This window comes from Xenopus laevis, chromosome 7S (genome assembly GCF_017654675.1).
Source record: "Xenopus laevis strain J_2021 chromosome 7S, Xenopus_laevis_v10.1, whole genome shotgun sequence".
Classification (NCBI taxonomy): Eukaryota; Metazoa; Chordata; class Amphibia; order Anura; family Pipidae; genus Xenopus; species Xenopus laevis.
In genome coordinates, this window is record NC_054384.1 from 14,347,220 (window position 1) to 14,367,017 (window position 19,798).

At 42.7% G+C, this 19,798-nt stretch overlaps 1 protein-coding gene across 1 annotated transcript in view; it reads right to left on the reverse strand.

Annotated features, from left to right (window-relative positions):
* Positions 1–1,471: 1,471 nt before the first annotated feature.
* The window catches only part of LOC108697391 (receptor-type tyrosine-protein phosphatase epsilon), a 117,089-nt gene continuing 98,762 nt past the window's right edge, over positions 1,472–19,798 (reverse strand). The window contains exons 10-20 of the mRNA XM_018227397.2: positions 15,520–15,639; positions 14,597–14,757; positions 12,591–12,726; positions 11,917–12,066; positions 11,147–11,240; positions 9,518–9,594; positions 6,897–7,031; positions 5,033–5,158; positions 4,156–4,307; positions 1,987–2,122; positions 1,472–1,828 (exon numbers count right to left, since the gene is read on the reverse strand). Coding sequence (XP_018082886.1) covers positions 1,754–1,828; positions 1,987–2,122; positions 4,156–4,307; positions 5,033–5,158; positions 6,897–7,031; positions 9,518–9,594; positions 11,147–11,240; positions 11,917–12,066; positions 12,591–12,726; positions 14,597–14,757; positions 15,520–15,639 — 1,362 coding nt within the window. The 3' untranslated portion in view covers positions 1,472–1,753. The remainder of the gene's footprint in view (positions 1,829–1,986; positions 2,123–4,155; positions 4,308–5,032; positions 5,159–6,896; positions 7,032–9,517; positions 9,595–11,146; positions 11,241–11,916; positions 12,067–12,590; positions 12,727–14,596; positions 14,758–15,519; positions 15,640–19,798) is intronic.

Genomic DNA, 19,798 nt, shown 5'->3' on the forward strand with positions numbered 1-19,798 from the left:
CCTTTAATGGATCATTAACATTATGTTTAAAAAAAAAAAAAATCGTTAGTATAGAAAGAAAAAAAAAAACACAGACATATTAAACTTTTAAATCTAAGGATGCACCGAATCCACTATTGTGGATTCGACCGAACCCCCGAATCCTTTGCGAAATATTTGGCCAAATACCGAACCAAATCCGAATTTGCATATGCAAATTAGGGGTGGGAACGGAAAAATGTTTTGCTTCCTTGTTTTGTGCAAAAATTCACGCAATTTCCCTCCCCGCCCCCTTAATTTGCATATGCAAATGAGGATTCGGTTCAGCCAGGCAGAAGGATTCAGCCTTTTTCAGCAGTTTTCAGATTCGGCCCGAATCCTTCTGCCTGGCCCGAATCGGTGGATTCGGTGCATCACTATTTAAATTGTAAGTCTTTATTATGAAATAAATTACTGAAACTCCGCTTGTGCTCCTCTTCAGAAAAGGCGACACAGCGACGATCCATCATGCGGCGCTCAATTTCTCCTCCCTGGCTATCTCCTATAAGGAAGGGAGAAGAAATCAAGTGCCGCATGATGGATCGCCTTTTCTGAAGAGGAGCGCAAGCAGAGTTTCGGTAAGTTATTTCTTAATAAAAAAAAATAGTGATTTAAAAGTTTAATTTGTCCTTCTGTTTTGTTTTTGTTCTATACTAACGAATTTTTTATTTTTTTTTAAAAATTGATGTTACTGGTCATTTAAGGGCAAGGGCACACTAATCTACTGAGGGAGATTAGTCGCCCCACGTCAAAAACGCTTCTTCTTCGGGCGACTAATCTCCCCAAACTGCCTCCCCCTAGAGTGTAAGTCGCCAATGGGATGGCACTCGGAACGCTTCGGTTTCCGAAGTGGCCCGAAGTTTCCTCGTGAGGCGACTTCGGAAAACAAAGCGTTCCGAGTGCCATCCTGCTGTCGACTTTCATTCTAGCTGGCAGGGAGGCAGTTTAGGGAGGTTAGTCGCCCGAAAAAGAAGCGATTTATCCCTGAGCAATTAATTCCCCCCCAGTATCTTAGTGTGCCCCTGCCCTAATACGTAGTCCACATGGATTAACCATTAATAGTTTTTAAACAAGTGCCCTAAATTTAAGGCCTATTGCAGATTTCATGGTAATTTATCAATTGTGCTTTTGCTCACCTAAAACATGGCGTCCACCAGCCCTACAACGAGCCCCCCACAAACTTGACCCCCTATTGTTGGCTAAGGGAATGGAGAGAAAACACTTCGTTATGACCCTCCAGCTATGAATTAATATTGATACAATGGTAAAAGTGACTTTATAATAAGGTTAATAGACTGAACCATAAATATCTCAGATAATGTTGCTCCCGGAGATCCGCCATCATTTTGTAGCGGTTGCTTTTTCATTATTCTCCACCTGAAAATGGCGAAAAATGTAACATCAAGCCTCTCGGACGCCCAGGGGTTAAAAAAAAAAAGGCAAGCGACCAATAGAAATTGCATATAAGTCTCTTGTAAGATAATATACATTTTCATTTGTAAATAAATAAATATATACATTATTGTACATGTCTCTCCCCGCCCCCCGCGTACGCTTTTTAATCTTTATACAACACGAGGCTGAGACGCTGGATGCACAGTAGGGTTCGAATACAAAAGCGGTTTGTCAAAAGCAGGATAAATTAACCCCAAGACAGTTGATAAAATTACAGGATTTGTACATATTAAAAAAAAAAAAAAAACAAGATCGAGACTCCTCCCCCCGGCTGCAGCTGTCACTTGAAATTGGCGTAATCGGAAAATATGTCAATGAAGTCTTGTACCACTTTATAGCAGAATTCATACTGTTCCTGCAAAAGAAAACAGAAGTTGCCATGGAAACACTCGTTTGCAATTATCAGGGCTCAAGATACAGTAGATACAAGGGGTTTCGGAGCTACTTTAGGAAGACAGTGAGGGCAAGAGAGATACAGGGACGGATTAAACCAGGACCCCCTTGTTCTCTTACCAGTGTTTGCACCATATGTGGCCTCTGCATCCGTAAACTTTTTATGGTCTGGAAAACATCCAGCAATCCTTCTGCTTTCACTCGCTCCAGAATGTTACTTAGTGCAATGAATGTGCCTGTTCTTCCTGCTCCCGCGCTGCATAAATATAGAGATGTATTGTTTAGGTTCACATTACTATAGGCACCATCTCTCCCTACTATACCTGCTATCCCACAGTCACACTCCCTTCCCAGAGACTATTATCCCACTGTTACTATAGGCACCATCTCTCCCTACTATACCTGCTATCCCACAGTCACACTCCCTTCCCAGAGACTATTATCCCACTGTTACTATAGGCACCATCTCTCCCTACTATACCTGCTATCCTACAGTCACACTCCCTTCCCAGAGACTATTATCCACTGTTACTATAGGCACCATCTCTCCCTACTATACCTGCTATCCCACAGTCACATTCCCTTCCCAGAGACTATTATCCACTGTTACTATAGGCACCATCTCTCCCTACTATACCTGCTATCCTACAGTCACACTCCCTTCCCAGAGACTATTATCCACTGTTACTATAGGCACCATCTCTCCCTACTATACCTGCTATCCCACAGTCACACTCCCTTCCCAGAGACTATTATCCACTGTTACTATAGGCACCATCTCTCCCTACTATACCTGCTATCCCACAGTCACACTCCCTTCCCAGAGACTATTATCCACTGTTACTATAGGCACCATCTCTCCCTACTATACCTGCTATCCCACAGTCACACTCCCTTCCCAGAGACTATTATCCACTGTTACTATAGGCACCATCTCTCCCTACTATAACTGCTATCCCACAGTCACACACCCTTCCCAGAGACTATTATCCACTGTTACTATAGGCACCATCTCTCCCTACTATACCTGCTATCTCACAGTCACACTCCCTTCCCAGAGAGTATTATCCACTGTTACTATAGGCACCATCTCTCCCTACTATACCTGCTATCCCACAGTCACACTCCCTTCCCAGAGACTATTATCCCACTGTTACTATAGGCACCGTCTCTCCCTACTATACCTGCTGTCCCAGTCACACTCCCTTCCCAGAGACTATTATCCCACTGTTACTATAGGCACCATCTCTCCCTACTATACCTGCTATCCCACAGTCACACACCCTTCCCAGAGACTATTATCCACTGTTACTATAGGCACCATCTCTTCCTACTATACCTGCTATCCCACAGTCACACTCCCTTCCCAGAGACTATTATCCACTGTTACTATAGGCACCATCTCTCCCTACTATACCTGCTATCCCACAGTCACACTCCCTTCCCAGAGACTATTATCCCACTGTTACTATAGGCACCGTCTCTCTCCCTACTATACCTGCTGTCCCAGTCACACTCCCTTCCAAGAGACTATTATCCCACTGTTACTATAGGCACCATCTCTCCCTACTATACCTGCTATCCCACAGTCACACTCCCTTCCCAGAGACTATTATCCACTGTTACTATAGGCACCATCTCTCCCTACTATACCTGCTATCCCACAGTCACACTCCCTTCCCAGAGAATATTATCCCACTGTTACTATAGGCACCATCTCTCCCTACTATACCTGCTATCCCACAGTCACACTCCCTTCCCAGAGACTATTATCCACTGTTACTATAGGCACCATCTCTCCCTACTATACCTGCTATCCCACAGTCACACTCCCTTCCCAGAGACTATTATCCCACTGTTACTATAGGCACCATCTCTTCCTACTATACCTGCTATCCCACAGTCACACTCCCTTCCCAGAGACTATTATCCACTGTTACTATAGACACCATCTCTCCCTACTATACCTGCTATCCCACAGTCACACTCCCTTCCCAGAGACTATTATCCCACTGTTACTATAGGCACCATCTCTCCCTACTATACCTGCTATCCCACAGTCACACTCCCTTCCCAGAGAATATTATCCCACTGTTACTATAGGCACCATCTCTCCCTACTATACCTGCTATCCCACAGTCACACTCCCTTCCCAGAGACTATTATCCACTGTTACTATAGGCACCATCTCTCCCTACTATACCTGCTATCCCACAGTCACACACCCTTCCCAGAGAATATTATCCCACTGTTACTATAGGCACCTCTATAGGTGTGACCATCATGTACCTGCAATGGACAACGATTGGGTGGTTTCCGGTCTGTTGCTGCTGTTTCTGGACAGCTGCAATGAGGTCTATCATTCCTTTCCCTTCTGCTGGAATCCCTATTTCAGGCCAGCCATGAAAATGAAACTGCCGAACCAACCGAGTCTGCTTCTCCTATAGGGGAAATAAGATTTCAATTCCATATTATTTATTTAAAGCCTCCTGTTACCCCTGAAATACATAGGACGAGAGGTATAAAATGGAGCTGGAGTAAACTTGGTACAAAGTAATTGCTTTATATGTACAAATAAACCAAGTAATAAAATAATGAATCGAATGCCGTAGCTTTCCAAATACCAGAAGAGCACAAATACTATTCTGTCATAGGCTGGGCCGCTATCAACAGAGGGTACAGGGGAAGGCTCTGTGGCAGAGGGGGGGCATCATTCACAGGTCATGAAAGGGGTATGGCTTGCAGGGAGTTGGGACTGTTTGCATTAGGGGCCGTGCAGGGGCCCCATTTCACTAGACTGGTTGACTTAATAATTGCAGCATCCTGCGGTGAGGGCCTTTCTGATTTAATAGTATGCGCCCCATGATTACAAATGGCAGTCCTGGTCATTGGCCACTGAATATTTCTCTACATATTGGGTGGCTTTGGCAATACATCAGGGAGAACCTCGATCTACACCACTTGTAATGTTGGTCTGGATATACAGCAGAAGTATGTTATGGGTGCTAATGGGGCGCACTGTAGCCAATCAGCTGCTAGAATTTTACTCTCCGTCACAGTCAACCTGCCATCATGTCCAGTCATCAAATGTGATTTTAATGAGCCGCCAAGATTCTAGTCTCCATCACAGCCAGCAAACATTAGAAATACTCGGCAAAACTTTTACCTGGCTGCTTGTAACTATGAAGTCTCTCACACTTATTGTGTCCAGGAGTCGGTCACTTTTAATCTCTATATTTATTTCCCCGTGCGTCACGGCGCCTTCCGATGGCCAGTACTGGCAGCATTTTTCCTGTGAAGAGACAGAATCAATTACGCTTTTACCATTGCCTGTACAAAATTGCACCAGTGGAGTTGCCCATAGCAACCAGCCTTAGCATTGTGGTAGACCAGGAGCGCCCATACTTTACTAATGCAAGGTCTGCTTGTGGGGGCTTATTTATTAAAGTCTGATTTTTTTCTCATTGGCCTTTCAAGGGCAGAGACACGGGCAGATTCTTTGGGGTGACTAATCTCCCCGAACTGCCTTCCCGCCGGCTGGAATGAAAATCGCCAGCGGGATGGCACTCACAGCGATACGTTTTCCAAAGTCGCCCGAAGCTGCCAAACGAGGAAACTTAAGGTGGCCATAGACTCCAAGATCCGCTCGTTTGGCGACATCGCCAAACGAGCGGATCTTTCCCCGATATGCCACTAAACTGCATGGCTATATCGGGGGTAATTCAAACGTTCGGCCTTATGGCCGAACGATCGAATTACGATGCGCCAAGCGGCTCCGACGGGTCGGTTGGGTAAAAATCCAACCTTCCCGATCGATATCGTGGCCAGATATCGATCGGGAAGACCCGTCGGAAGCCCCCATACACGGGCAGATAAGCTGTCAAATCGGTCCAAACGACCCATATCGGCAGCTTTATCTGCCCGTGTATGGCCACCTTTAGGGCAACTTTGCACCGATTGCCATCCCGCCAGCGATTTTCATTCTAGCCGGTGGGAAGGCAGTTTGGGGAGATTAGTCACCCCGAAGAAGAGGAGATTTGTTGCCGGGCAACTGATCTCCCTGAATCTGCCCGAGTTTCTCTGCCCTAAAGGAGATAAACACAATTTTTTTGTGGGGAAAAAAAACTCAAATTTTTTTGGGGGATTTATTAAACCCCAAGGGTGTTAAAAGTCCGAATAAAAAAGTACTCCAACTCAGACCTGCCGAGTTCATGTAGAAGAAGATGGAAGAAGTCCCGAAGATTTCCTGATCTGCGCTGGGTTTTGTGTAATAATCCAAAGATTTACAGGCATCAAAAACTGAAAAAGTTGCCGTTTTCAGTGACGAAGTCGCGTTATTCAGAGTTTTTCACGATTTTATCAAGTTTTTTCCCAAACAAGACATTTTCGGGGGAAAGTGCATTGACAAATAAGGGGGGAAAAAAATCTAATTTTGTCTGAGTAGTTTTAAGAAAAATTAGATATTTTTGGATTCTGTCTACCTTTTGAACATCCCTGTTGTAGACTAAGGGGGTTATTTACTAAACTCTGAATGCAAAAATCGAGAAAAATTCGGACTTTTAAAAAAATTGTGAAGTCTTCAGAATTTATTAAATCCCGAGGATGGAAAAGTCAGAATCAGAAAATCCTGCATCTCAGACCTGTCGAGGTTGCATATAAGTCAATGGGAGAAGTCCCAATGATTTTTTGATGTGCGCTGGGTTCGGGTGAAAAATCCGAAAAAAATTGAGAAATTCTGATTTTTTCCAGAAACAAAATTTTCAGGAAAGTGTATTAATAGATAAGCCGAAAAAAAACAGTGCGGATTGGGTCAGAGTTTTTTTCAGAAAATATTGAGATAAATTCGGACTGAGATAATTGTCAGCCTTAGCATTGTGGTATTGCTGGTTCCTATTGTCTTAATAGGTGATATTAGTAAAAAAGAAACTCTGTATATTTCATCCTAAATAACGTGTGACATAAGAGAAAGCTTAAAAGAACAGAAGTACGGCGGGTTGGACTTGGAAGGACAGAAGCACAGCGTCACTTACCTGTTCCCTTTCCTGCAACTCTGTGAGGATGACGATGGTATGAGATTTCCATTCCCACACCATCCTCCAGAAATCTTCCACCGTTTGAGGCAGTGGCCCTTGGGTTGCAATGAAATAGTCTTTCTGCCGGTAGCCCTGGAGAAGGAAAATGACATTAGTAATCGGGCTCTTCCTCTGTGCCCTCATCCCATGATGCACTGCTTTCTACTTCCGGCTACAGAATGTGCCATGCGGGGGTAGAACCTTGTTTAGTGCAATGGCACACGTATCATTTCCAGGTGGTGAAACACTAACAATTGCCCCTCTGTTGACCTGCATGGCACAACCCAGATACCAACGGCACAAATGAACAGAGGGGCAATTCCCAGGAGCGCAGGAAAACACTAATGATGGCCCCACGAGTCACTGCCTTTATAAAATATAGTTCTAGCACAAACTAATCGTCTGTCTCTCATTTTTAATCCTAGACCCCTCCAAAGCTCTTTCCTGAGGCGCACAGCACCATTAGACAGAAGGGCAAGGAGCGTGTTAGGATACTTTTCAATGAGCCTTTTTAATAGGTGAATTCATACCTCATGTATAAAAATAATGGGGACGCCCCCTAGGGGGACCCAGAGCAGTGGCTGAGGGTTACCAGCCTGAAGGCCATTTATAATGAAACTCACCAAATGACCAGGAAAATGTTTTCACCCTTTTCTGAACAAGCCAGAAATATAATTAATCAGCTTAAGTTGGAGCAATATGTAAAGGTGACCATAGACGCACAGATAATATTGTACAAAACAAATTTTCGTTCGATATTTGGTGCATGTATGGTGGGAAAAGAGCCGGCCGATGTCGGCAGAAGACTTGGATGTCGGTCGGCTCATCGATCGGGCTGGGCTGAAAATTTTGTGCTGAATCGTCAGATCCAGGTAGAATTCTATTGTTTGTACCTGTATATCTGACGATTCAGCTCTACACGTGTGTATTGAAATGAACAATCTTTCTTGGAAACATCTTTTCCAAGAAAGATCGCAATTGTTACGTCTATGGCCAGTGTGGGACTGGGATGTCAGGGGCCCACCAGAAAACCTTTGTCTGAGGGACCACTTTCCAAACTATTATTCCTCCTCTCCTCACTCAACCTTTTTATTTTCTTAGTCTTTTACCTCTACATACTATACTATATTCTTCCATTTTTAGGTCTCTTTTTTTCCCATTAATAAATAGGGAATGACCATGAAATAGACCAAATGGTTAGAGGCAAGAGGGCCCACTGACATCTGGGCCCACCGGGAGTTTTCCTGGTATCCCAGTGGGCCAGTCCGACAGTGTCTATGGCCACCTTAAGCCTGGAGAAAATGTGAGTCTTTGCTTAAATTCCATACATAATTACCAAGTCCTGGTAAAACTCCCCCCCCCTCAGTTTAATCAAATATTAGTAGTAGAAACAAAAGTCCAGGGATGCCGGAGTATCTGGGACGCTGCATCATAAAGGAGTGTTTTGAGTATCATTGTTTATGTTTCACATTCCTTTTGTATCTGATCCCAAACAATGCTGTTTTGATTAACCCCTAACTGGTTCTGGACTGAACTTTAACTCAGTGCTTAGTGGCTTCAGATCTGAAAGAAAGTCTCTGTTCCACAAAGCCATTTTAGAAGGCAGAGACACTTGGTCAGATTCTAGTCGCCGCAGGATTTACAGTGGGAAGGCAGTTGCCCCAAAGAAGAGAAGATTTGTCGCCGGGCGACTAATCTCCCTCGAATCTAACCGTGTGTCTCTGCCCAGAAGCCCAGGGGTCTTTATCTGGCAGGCTTCCCATTCAGAGGGATGGTGAGCAAGAGATTACGGGTCACAGCCAGGGTGCGACTGGGCCAGCGGGACACCGGGAAGTAAAGTTATTGGTACAGCAGCCACTGGCAGGACAAGGCTCCTCTTGTCATATGTCTTATTTAAAAGACAAGGGAAGCAATCAGAGCAGTTTATTGCCAATAGATTAGCCGCAATAGTACAAGCTGTAACACTATATTTATTCTGCAGAATGTTTTACAGGGAGGGGAGGAGGGAGTGGAAGAAAGGGAGGAGGAGAGGGAGAGAGGAGCAAACTGAGCATGCTCAAGCCCTAGCCCTGGAGGTTTAAGCTGAAGGCAGGAAGTCTGATACAGAAGCCCATGTGTACACAATAGAAGGAAAGAAATGCAGTGTTTCTTTTGACAGAGGACTCAGAGCAGCATTACTTTAAGGGTTTACTGGTGTATTTATATAGACCTTTCTGATAAAACTTACTTAATTTTAGCTTTTCCTTTAAAGTAAGAAAGATTAATACAAACTAACATTTGTACTGTATCTACTCCCCCCCCCCCCTGTGGACCACTCCAGTGCTGGTGGCCCAGGGACCTTCCCACTTTGTTCTATCAAACCCTAAACACACGGTTTGTGTAGTGCAGGCTCTAGTAGCAATTCTCCAGCATTTATATGTGTATAGTAAGTACAGGTAGGCTCCAGCCAGGGGGTTAGCTCCACAGTTACCCCCATTTAAAATACCCCCCTTTTCTTTGTGGATATGCTTATGTTAACTGAGCCCGTATGACAGTTGCTTTTCCCATAAAACGCATTATATGGCTGATCCTGTACTTACATCAATAAAAGAGGCATTTATGTAGTCTGTGTACTCTTCACCCCTTTTCATGGACAAAATCACTCTGTTGAAATCATCTGAAAGTAGAAGGAATATATTTCAATCAGTTCTGGTGAAAAAAAAAAATGATGACAGTTTGACCATAAAGTGATGGAGTTGTAGGCAGTGTGTATCTGACGGCCCTGACGTATTGTATTGTAAAAAGATATATTCTGCTTTATAAAATATGAAGGTTCTGAATTAATACGAGGAAGTTAGGAGGAAGCCAATGTGCTTTCCCCACTTGATCTTTATTAATACAGATCTGCCAAATGCAAGCGACACTTGCCTGTGACTGTTTTTGAAACCAAAAATTGGGTGCAAAAGTGTGAAAAACATGGTGGGTTGTGTTAATTTTTTTGTCTTTCCTATAATGCTAGGTATGTTTTGCAGAAGGGTCAGTAATATAATTGGTTGGTGAAGAGTGACGTTACGGGGCAGATGTATTAAGGGCCAAATTGAAAATTCAAATTTTTGAATTTTTTTTTTTTGTATGGTCAAAACTCTCAAATTCAAATTGTCAGTAATCCAAACTCGATTCGAATTTTAATTTTGAGATTTATCAAACCTTGCCCCTTTAAAGGACCAGTAACATCAAAAAAAAAATTTTTTTAGCATACATAGGAAAAAAAACACTAAGACAAATTAAACTTTCAAATCTCAGTCTTTATTAAGAAATAACTTACTGAAACTCTGCTTGCACTCCTCTTCAGAAAGTGATCCGGCGATCCATTGTGCGGCACTCAATTTATCCTCCCTGCCTTCCTTATAGGAGACAGCCAGGGAGGACAAATCGAGCGCCGCACGACGGATCATTGCCTTTTCTGAAGAGGAGCGCAAGTGAAGTTTTGGTAAGTTATTTCTTCATAAAGACTTTCAAAGTTTAATTTGTGTTTTTTGTTTTTCGATGTATTTTAACTAATTTTTTTAAAAACTATTTTCATGTTACTGGTCCTTTAAAAATTTGAATTTGACTATTCGCCACCTAAAACCTGCCGAGTTCATGTAGAAGTCAATGGCAGAGGTCCAGTGACCAATTTGAAGATGTTAATAGCCTTCCTGACATTCCAAGTTTTTTTTGGAGAAAAAACTCGATTCGAGTTTCCGGCTTGTTAATATTCGTTCGAGTTTTAGATATTCAAGTTAAATATTAGATGTTGAAAAAATGTACATGAATATGAAAATTGACCTTTGATATATATGCCTCTTCATGTCATTCTTTCACTATAATCCAAGAATATGGGGTAAAGCTGATAATAAGCCAATGCAGAGCACAGCCTTTATGGTTTTATTGGTGGCAGATAGTGATGGGCGAATTTTTCCAGTTTTGCTTCACCGAAAAATGTGCAAATTTCCCACAAAATCCACGAAACGGCGTAAATTCCAACGCCGGCGGCAATTTGACGCGCATTAAAGTCAATGGGCGCCTTTAAGTGTCGCTGGCTGTGGAATTGTCACCGGCGTAAAAAAAACGGCGAAACTAGGAAATTCGCAGCAAATTCGCACCTAGCGAATAAATTCACCCAACACTAGTGGCAAGTAAAATAGAATATAAATTCCAGTTCCTGTAACCTGAGCATCCAGACTTACAAGGAATAATCTGTATTACTCTGGCTTTCTTCATGTTGGCAGGTAAATTTCCCGTTCTCATGTTTTCCTTCATAATTCGAACGCTGGTGAGCTTCTGCAAAATCCACAAAAAGATGTTTAATTTATTACTAGTACTGACTAGTATCCTGCAAACAGAAGCGGGTCTAGTGATTATACTACTTAGACCAGGGATCACCAATCTTTTGAACCCGTGAGCAACATTCAGAAGTAAAAGGAGTTGGGGAGCAACACAAGCATAAAAAGTGTTCTTGGGGTGCCAAATAAGTGCTGTGATTGGCCATTTGGTAGCCCCTATGTGGATTGTCAACCTACATTGAGACTCTGACAGTGCACCTGGTTTTTATACAACCAAAACTTGGCTTCAAGCCTGGAATTCTAAAATAAGCTCCTGCTTTGAGGCCACTGGGAGCAACATCCAAGTGGTTGGAGAGCAACATGTTACTCACAAGCTACTGGTTGGGGATCACTGGCTTAGACAAACCAAGGCCAAGAGCTGAGGTCTTCAGACTTTTTAGGTTGGTCCTCCCTTAGTTCATAAAAACATCTTAGATTGTAATGACTGTAACAGTAACTTTCCCATTGTTAAAGAGATATTCATATATTTCATTCTAAATGGTCAGGAGCCTCGTTGGCAACAACTGGCCTACAGCCTTGAGAAGAGAAAAGCCTAGAAGAGAAATCTGAAAAGTCCAAGGACCTACACTGCCTAAGGGAATTTTTAGTTCTGAGCCTAAAGATTCGATCCTTACCTTGAATTCTTGCTCCAGCCCAATTTTATCAAAATGTGGCGCCGGAGTGTAGAGTGCCTGGAGGTGCTTTTCTAAAGAGGCCACATCAAGCTCCGTGTCCCCATAGAGGTAGTATTCGAGTAAGGCCTGGTAAATAAATGAATACTGCATCTGCAACGGAAGAAAATGGGTCAATAAACACATGTACAACGAGCAGATATTGAATGTATTAATTTCAGTTGGGTCCCTACTATTATAAATGAAGGGTCAGATGATGCCCACTGCCATGTTTCAGTGGTACATGCCATGGCATCTCTCTTTGGGGCTAATAAAGGGGCAATATTTGTGCAGACTGTACTGTATTCATGAGGAACGTGCAGGTTTCTGATCTCCATTTAGAAGCCCAGAGACCTATAACCATTCAGAAAAGGACAAAGCCTAATTGTGCAAAAACCGTGGTAGTTTGCTCCAACTTTTGCCCTCGGCCTGCACTTGCCAAATGACCACTCATGACAGTGTTATATGTTTATTTCTATCTTAATGAGATGTATATTACTCTTGATTCAGATATCTCTCGGGTTCCATGCCGGGATCCTAATAAATTTAAAGGAAACCAACTGGCGCAATGAATTATTTGGCCAAAAATGGGACAGAGATGCAAAGAGACGCATTAAGAATCAAGTGATCACACTTACATCCGTCTGGACCATCAGAGGGCGCTGATTCCTTATTTTTAAGACAAAATCGAAGACATCGACTTTCTTCTCTTCATTCATCATGTCTATAATGGCATCTATTACTATGAAAGTGCCCGTCCGCCCAACGCCGGCGCTAGAAGAAACGAACAAGTGAAATGACGAGTCAGCCGTAATCAATGGTTTGCTTCAGCGCTGAGAATTCAAACAATTCGCAAATTTCTTACATTTCGAAATGTGTTCTGATGTGAGCAACACAATGAAGAATTACAGAGGTTACTAGGAGAACTTCAGCTTGGCCTTGGCAATAACAGACTTTCTAGATTTGAGTTCAAGCCCCGTTTGGTGATGGTCCCCAATTTTCAATGACTTTCTATTTTCTACTAGTGCCCGTTCTTCTAATACTGAAGTGTCCAATTTTTCATGTTTCTAAAGCAGCTCTGGGAGTGGGGGTCGCCGACCCTCTAAACTTTTCTAGATTGATACATTTAGTTGATACAATTCTTATCTTTGTCCCTGCTGAGCAGAATCTCTGGGTTTCATTAAAGGCAGCTGTTAGAATTGATACAATAGTTGCTGATACTCCAGAGATGTTGCTGAGAAATGTATCAACTAAGTGTTGCAAAACTGTACCAGTTTAGAGTCTGCACCTGAATTACTGAGCTGCCAGACTCAAACACCAGAGACAGGGACATTCAACTTTAAAATATAATGGAGATAGGTTTCTTTTTCATTAAAGAACGTAAAAATGCGATTTTATTTTTTTTTCTTTACATGCCCTTTAAGAAAGGAGAAGACAGAACAGGAAAGAGAGATAAGGGAAGAGAACATTGAAAAAAAAAGACTGCAGTGATGCTAATGAGGTAAATGGAAAGGCTGGAGAGAAGGAGGAGTTAAGAGGGATAATTTAATTATGCCTTGAACCAGGCCCGGATTTGCGGCAAGGCCGCATAGGCCCGGGCCTAGGGCGGCATCAATTAAGGGGAGACATGCCTCCCAGCCACACAAGCAGTTTTTTGTCGGAGCACTAGCGCCGATCGGCTAGTGCTCTGAAACCAAGCTAAGAGGATGCACATGTGCGCTATCTTGAGAGAAGGAAGGGGTGACGGAGGACGCCGGCCTCTTAGTGGATGCGCATGCGCGCTATCTAGAGAGTGAGAGGGGGCGACGGAGGACACTGGCCTCTGGGCGCCCTCAGGGCAAATCCGGCCCTGCCTTGAACGCAAGTGCAAAAGCACTAAGGGGCACCCCTTATTTAAGGACTTCTAAGATGCTGAGATGCTGATAATTATCACTGCTTCAATGCCCTTACTGCGCCACAAGGGGGAGTTGCTGTGCAACAAATGCAACTAATTTTGTTCCTATAAGAGGAAAGGGATTGGTATCCTGTGTCTGCCGTCCTCCAACATCCTCCTTCCTTTAAGTCTCCTGTACATAAATGGCCCCAGCTGGATGCTAAAGTACTGCTATTTAGAAACGGTGGCCGGAGACGTTGGTGTGACGTAGCAGGGCTGTGAGATGAATGTTTAATAAGGCATGGGGGAATTGGCAGTCATCTACAGGGTGACACTTTATTCTGCTGATGTTCTGGCTGTGAGTGGAGGCTGTATGAAACAGAGGCAGTGTGGTCACCAGCAGTTTCGTTTTAGCCACGACTTCCTCCTCCACCACCTACAGGAAGAGTGAGTTACAGTTCAATGTTAGTGGTGAGAGACCTGAATTAAAGGTCAACATCGCCCAAAAATTAAACCACTTGATGGACATTTATAGATGATACCTGCAGCATTTGCAAATAAACAAGTCCTTGGCAGCAGAAGGCCTTTCAGCAAAAATAAAGCAGAAAAGGGATAGGATAACAGATAAAAAAAACAGATGCCAAACTTAGACTATCCCCAAGCTGCTCCTTGGTTTATCAGCATGTATCATTTAGAAAATAAGCCAAAGATCCCATACTACCAAGTCACAGACATCCATAGACAAGGTTGTGCTCACTGGACCGTACTTACCTGCAGTGAACAACAATGGGACCAGCATGGACAGGATTCACATGCTTCACTTTCTTTAGGAACTTCAGCATGCCGATCGGTGTGAAGGGCACCCCAAAATCAGGCCAACTTGTAAAGTGCAACTGAGTGATGAGCCGGGGGGCCTTGCAGCCATCATGGACCTGACAGTCAGAAGGGGAAGAAGCCAAACGATTTACCAAGAAATGAGTTTCCGTATAACAGAGAGCATCATGATAACTTGGCATTAGTAAGCTGCCTACTATGTACTGTATAAAAGTAATACTCAGCGTGCCAAGTCATGTGTATTGTTTGCAATATAAATATACTGCTGCCAGTATGCTTCCCTAAGGACTTTTATTTATTAAACCACGGGGATGGGAAAAGTCAGAATCTGAAAATCCGGCATCTCAGACCCGTCGAGGTTGCATATAAGTCAATGGGAGAAGTCCCAATGATTTTTTGATGTGCGCTGGGTTTTTGGCAAAATTAGGAGTTTTCGGGTGAAAAATGGATGAAAAACCTGAAAAGATCGTGAAAATCTGATTTTTCTCGATTTTTTTTCCCAGAAACAAATTTTTCGGGAAAGTGTATTAATAAATAAGCCCAAAAAAAACCTGTGCGGATTTGGTTGGAGTTTTTTTCAGAAAATATTGAGATAAATTCGGACTTTGGGTCAGGGCACACAGGCAGATTCGGAGAGATTAGTCGCCCGGTGACAAATCTCTTCTTCGTCGGGGCGACTGATCTCCCCGAACTGCCTCTCCTGCCTTCCCGCCAGGCTTAAACGTAAATCACTGGCGGTATGGCAATCGGAGTGATTCGTTTTCCGAAGTTGCCTCACGAGGAAACTTCAGGCGACTTCGGAAAACGAATCACTCCAAGTGCCATCCCGCCGCCGATTAAAAAGAGTGCACAAAACTTACCGGCTGTATGCAGAACTTGCGAATGGTGTAATCTACGAGGACTACCACGTCTTCGACAGAAACGCGAATATTTCCATAGATCCAGCAGCCCTGATCAGGCCAGTACTGGTAGCATTTGTCCTGTGTAATGTGAAAGCACAAATGGGACTATTTACCTTCACACTTCTCCCATTGCTTTATACTGTTATACCTGGTTCAGCCATATAAGACATTAACTAACTAGGCACAGCCTGTAAGATACTGGTATGATTTTGTCTCACTCATCCTCCCAGCTCAATGCTCATGTTTCAGCAATCCCACTCAATTGTGTAACACTCCTTGTCATTCATTGCACAGGTGTAGGACCTTTTATCCTGAATGCTCGGAACCTAGGATTTTCCGGATAATGGATCTTTCTATAATTTGGATCTTCCTACCTTAAGTCTACTAAAAAATCATGTTAACATGAAATAAACCCAATAGGCTGGTTTTTATATCTTAGTTGGGATCAAGTACAAGCTACTGTTTTATTATTAGGGAGAAAAAGGAAATAATTTTTTTTAAAAAATATGGATTATCTGGATAAAGCGGAGTCTATGGAAGATGGCTCTTCCGTTATTCGGAGCATTCTGGATAACGGGTTTTTGGATAACGGTTCCCATAACTGTACTGGGATTGGCAAAAATCACTGCTTGACGCTAGGGTTCCTACCATAGCCTTTCAAACCAGATACCAGTTAAAGGGCATGTAAAGGCCAAAATATAAAATCCCATTTTTACTTTCTTAATGAAAAAGAAATCTATCTCCAATATACTTTAATTAAAAAATGTGTACAGTTTTTATAAGAAACCTGAATGTATGCAGTGAATTTCCCCCTTCACTTTTACTTGCTCTGACTGCTGTGGATAGGAAACTTCAGATGGTCCCTAACTGCTCTGCAGGGAAACAATCATACTTTCAGATGGCAGGGGGAGCCCCCCCATCTTACTTTCCAGACTTCGGTAGCTTTCTTTGTTTCCCTGTAGAGCAGCCGGCGACCATATAGAAATTTGTATCCGCAGACCCAGTGCAGTCTGAATATTCTGATTATTAATCAGTTTTGCTGTATCGGCTTCTGGCAGATATTATTTGACTTGTGCTGTTTTGATAATTTATGATGATCCCTAAGCTTAACCCTGCCAACAGATGCCCAGATCCCACTGAGCATGTGCGTAGTCTTGGTCTTGCAGAGATGTATAACAAAGTTACAAGCAGCCAATTTTGAAAGCATACATCATTTGTTTAATTAGGCTTCTGGTGCAGTAAGTTCATGTTTATGTTTAGTATACAAAATAAAGCATTTTTGTCTAATGACAGTAGAACCGTGAAATTCCGTTTCTCAGGGGACATGGCATAACGGGTCATTTACAAGCAGTTGTGGTTGTGAAAAATCCCACGCATTAAAGGAACTTCCATCAAAAGGTGCCACTTGCACTTCCTTATAGTTGCACTGGGCGCCACAGGGGATTCCCGGAGCAACTGCCATCTCCAAACCAGGCAGTAGCTGCAAAGTTCCCACAGTGGCCTTTGTAAATTGCGCTGAAAGAATAAGGAATGCTCGAACACTGAATGCCAGAAATGTCACCAATTGCATAACTGTATATGGAACCTCTCCCCTCGGTGACTGTGCAGCAACACTGGAATTCTAAGGGGGGAAAGCAGCACTTTGCCCCCTAAAACGGTCACTGTTTTATGTAGGGATGCACCGAATGCACTATTTTGAATTCGGACAAACCCCCGATTCCTTTGTGAAAGATTAGACCGAATCCGAACGCTAATTTGCATATGCAAATTAGGGATGGGGAAATTTTTTTACTTCCTTGTTTTGAGACAAAAAGTCATGCGATTTCCCTCCCTACCCCTAATTTGCTTTGCAAATTAGGATTCGGTTCGGCCAGGCAGAAGGATTCTGACGAATTTGAATCCTGCTGAAAAAATCCGAATCCTGGATTCTGCATCCCCAATTTTATCCCCATTATGTAAACCATCTAAACAAATCAGTGTTAAATTGCTCAGAGTGCTCTTCTGAACACCTTGCAATACACATTCAATATTTTTTCTTTGTAGTTTCCAATCTTTGTAGTATATCTGACACAACTGCTCCACCTGCTGTGACTTCTTACAGTCGGCTGAAAACTAATTCTGTGAGAAAAGGATATAAAGCTATGTCCCAGATATGCTCAATAAAAGCAACAACTCCATCTGCTGTTTATTTTGCTGGCAGCCTAGAGTCGGCTAAAAACTAATTCTGTTGGAAAAGTTAAGTCTTCATCAGAGATCATCATGTGACTCTTCTCTGCTCACTAACTTCATATTCTAAGCAAAGGCTTTACTTTTCCAACAGCTGCAGACAGTCAGAAAAATGCAGGTGGAGTTGGTGCTTTTATTGAACATATCCGGAACATATATTTTCATTAACTCCTTAAACTAGGGATCTTATACGCTCAAATGTTGGATATGGTAGTTGTAGTGCTCAAGTGTCCCAAGAATGAGATCCCTGATGGAAAGGGAAATATCCACCAAGGAGGTTGTTAAAATTTTCCTGCCAGGAGGACTGTCAGCCTGAGAGATACATTAATCTTTCCGCCGTCAGACATGTCATCATAACAGAGCAATGCAAAGGCTTCTTCTCCATCCCCTGCTGATTAGAGAGATAAATATGACTCCAGCTGCCTCTCTTGTCTGCTAGAAGTAATATTTCTGTTGTGATTTATGCTCTTATCCTTCCTTGAATCAGAAGGTTAAAGCCAAAGCTGTGGTTATATACTCAGACTCATCTGGGTTCTTTTTTTTATAAAATATTGTTCCTAGGGATGCACCGAATCCAGGATTTTTCAGCAGGATTCGGGCGAACAGAGTCCTAATTTGCATATGCAAATTAATGGCGGAGAAGCAATCGCGTGACTTTTTGTCACAAAACAAGGAAGTAAAAAATGTTTTCCCCTTCCCACCCCTAATGTGCATATGCAAATTAGTATTCGGATTCAGTTCGGTATTCGGCTGAATCCAAAATAGTGGATTTGGTGCATCCCTAATTGTTACAATATCAGGTTTACCTTCAGCAGAGAACTGATCTGATTTATAGCTGTATATTTTAGGGATGCATCGAATCCACTATTTTGGATTCTGCCGAATCCTTCGTGAAAGATTCGGCCAAACTGAATCCGAACCCTAATTTGCATTTGCAAATTATGGGTGGGAAGGGGGAAAATGTTTTACTTCCTTGTTTTCTGACAAAAAGTCACGTGATTTCCCTCCCCGGCCCTAATTTGCATATGCAAATTAGGGCTCGGATTCGGTTCGGCCTGGCAGAAGGATTTAGCGGAATCCGAATCCTGCAGAAAAAGGCCGAATCCTGAATTCGGTGCATCCCTAGTATATTTACTATATACTCTCAGCACCAGCCACTTTTCTGCATTCTGCTGTTGGAGTCGGAGTCAGAAGGCATCTATCTACCTGCCAGCTCTGTCATTAAAGGCTACGCACCCAGAATATTTAAATGCACAGCAGTAATATTCTTCATAAACCTGATAAATATTGTGAAAAGGTTTTCTCCTCTGCTTTTAACAAAGGCTGTGGTGTGAAACATTCATTGGCTACTTACATGCTATTATGAACATGGGGGGCTTTCTACTTCGTTTGTTTTGTTCTTAATGGAAATATATAGTGATGGGCGAATTCGCTGCCAATTTATTTGCCAGGGGCAAACTTCCAACAATTCCGACGCCAGCGGCAATTTAGACGACTATTAAAAGCACGCCATTGATTTAAATGCGCATCGAATTGCTGTTGGCGTCAAAAAAAAAAATTAACCAGCGAATCTGATTAGATTCTCTACCTGTATTCCCTTGTAAACTGCCATGGAACAGTTTGTAGTCCACCTACTGCTTGAGACCTGTTCATCTGAGAATCTTGTTGGATGAAGACCATGTCAACACATAGAGGATTATGATCCCATCACTGAGCCAAGGTCCAAACAACTGAACGAGCATCTGCTCATTTGGTGGCCTTGCCAAACCAGCGAATCTTATAGTATATGCAAGGCTGAACTCTGAGGCCTGACATATACTGGCTCAAAAGATGGATTACAGAATCCGTATTAGTAAGTAATATATTAATAAATAAAATGTTTATAGAAATACAGCATGATAGAGACCTCTAGGCTATGTATTTTAATATGATACAATAACATTTTTCTATCTTGCCTATGACTAAGTGCTGAGTAAGCATGAAACGCGTTAGGCTCCATGAGGGGAAATGC